The sequence below is a fragment of the Phyllobates terribilis genome, unplaced genomic scaffold (genome assembly GCF_046119375.1).
Source record: "Phyllobates terribilis strain yellow unplaced genomic scaffold, ASM4611937v1 Scaffold_11__3_contigs__length_659146591, whole genome shotgun sequence".
Taxonomy (NCBI): domain Eukaryota; kingdom Metazoa; phylum Chordata; class Amphibia; order Anura; family Dendrobatidae; genus Phyllobates; species Phyllobates terribilis.
In genome coordinates this window covers 639,410,241-639,412,352 of record NW_027362771.1, presented here as the reverse complement: position 1 = coordinate 639,412,352, position 2,112 = coordinate 639,410,241, and the positions used below count along the sequence as shown (strand labels likewise).

The 2,112-nt window shown below is 37.3% G+C and overlaps 1 protein-coding gene across 1 annotated transcript; it reads right to left on the bottom strand.

The window, feature by feature from the left end:
• Nucleotides 1-583: 583 nt before the first annotated feature.
• LOC141167595 (olfactory receptor 6P1-like) lies at nucleotides 584-1,561 on the bottom strand. Its single transcript, XM_073654984.1, has one exon. The coding sequence runs from the start codon at nucleotides 1,403-1,405 to the stop codon at nucleotides 584-586; it is 822 nt and encodes a 273-aa protein (XP_073511085.1). The 5' UTR covers nucleotides 1,406-1,561.
• Between the last annotated feature and the right edge of the window lie 551 nt (nucleotides 1,562-2,112).

Below are 2,112 nucleotides of genomic sequence, written 5' to 3'. Positions count from 1 at the left end.
AAATACAGAAAAATCTTTAAATGAGAAGGTGCGTCCAAACATTTGGTCTGTACTGTATATGTATCCCATTATGGTAAATGGAGATTTTTTTTTAGTGCATACCCTGATAGTGGTGTGACTTGCGCCTAAAGGTGACCTTGTATAATAGATAGGGGAAGGTTTATGGTCCGACTGCCAGTGAACGAATGACCATTTAGTGAAAAAGTCTTTACACGGACACATATTTTAGCCCACATTGTTTGGCCATTGAAAATGGATGATGAAAAACAGTCTGACTGGGAATATTATTCCTTAAAAAAATCAGTCTTGCACAAAATATTTATTACCCAAAGTGAGAAATTTCTTCTATCAATCCGCAAATTGCCTCTTCAGAGAAAAAGAGGACTTGCACTCTATAGCGCCACCTATTTGCATATTAAATTTCCCAGAGGAGCATTGCATGGCGAATAAGCCTCCTTACTTTGACTTGCCAGAGCTGGTGTGTCACTCTCCATAAGGAGAAATGTTACCCCTTAGACTACTATCAAACTAAAACATTCAAACAACATCATCTTCATTTCAGAAGATAAAAGTATGAGATTAGTCAGTGAAAGCAATTTGTTGTCCTTAAATGTCTTTTGAAGGATCCTTGTCTTGTTTGAAGTTGTTCTATTGCATAAACTTTCATGAGCAGCTTTGTAATGGCTCTCCTGATCTCTGTGCTCCTCAAACTATAGATGATAGGATTAAATAGTGGGGTCAACACTGTATTCAAGAAAGATAAAACTTTATTGAAATCTACATAGTACTCTCCAGGAGACATACAGAGGATAATGAGCGTCCCATAATATATTGAAACTACAGTCAGATGTGCGCTACAGGTGGAGAAGGCTTTCTGCTTTCCCGTAGAGGAGGAAATCTGGAGTATTGACCTCAAAATGCAGATATAACTCAAAATGATGAAGAAAATCTGAAAGAGCACAAAAACTATGCTGGCAATGGACACTTCAGTTTGCACAACTTTTGGGTCTGAGCAGGAGAGCTCAATGAGAGGAGCGAGGTCACAGAAAAAATGGTCAACAACGTTGTTGTTGCAAAAGTTCAGCTGCAGCAGACTAATGTGGATTATGAAAGAGCAAAAACAGCCAGACGCCCATGACCAAAAGGCCAAATAGTAAGGGAGAGTGAAGTTCAGAATGACAGTGTAATGTAGCGGGTTACAAATGGCTAAGTATCGATCGTAGGACATGATGGTGAGAAGGCTACATTCAACCACAGCCGAGGCCCCGAAGAAAAATAACTGTAGGACGCAACCTCGGTATGATATATAGCTCCCATTTTGTAATATCACATGCATAGAATTAGGGACAACATTTGTGCTGATCAGTAAGTCACATAACGAGAGTTGGCCAAGAAAATAGTTCATGGGTGATTGGAGAGAGCGGTGGGTGGACACCAGAAGAAATATCAACAGATTTCCAATAACTGTACCCAGGTAAATCACAAAGACTAGAAATAGAATGTAAATGCAGTACTGGTGGAGATTCTGGAAGCCAAATAGGAAGAATTCACTCACAAGGGTTTTATTAGCTATTCTGTAAGAGTTTGTTCGGAAAACTGCAAAAACTCTTTAAAAATTTGTTTTTAAAATATTGGGAAAAATGTCCCATATTATTATCAATTACCTCTTACTCCTTGGTCCATTAGCTTTTTTAAATCATATTATTTTGCCCTTATTCTGCCTAATAGAGATATATGATCCTGCTTTTATTCATCGCCTGCTGGTTTCCATTTCAAAATCATCTTCTAGAGACAAACATGAGATTGCAATAAAGAAGAGATTATATAATAATCAGGACTCCACAGAGATTATCTGGCCGGATAACTGAACCACAGGAGCTTTTATTGTGTTCCCTAATTATATTAATTAATATTTCAGTCTTGAAGGAATAAGGATAATTTTATCTAGAAGAGATTTTATCTAATGCTTTAATAGATAAAATATTTCCCTTTAGATTACTAGAGAAGATGAAGCATAACATATGGTGTCCAGTCAAAGCAGTTAGGCCCAAAACAAGATAAAATGATGGAATTAGCAAATATTATAAGGGTTTGGGAGCCACTAAGAAGAAA

What these genes read in the sequence shown, in the direction of transcription:
- LOC141167595 (XM_073654984.1), bottom strand. Translation starts at nt 1,405, where the DNA reads ATGAACTATTTTCTTGGCCAACTCTCGTTATGTGACTTACTGATCAGC.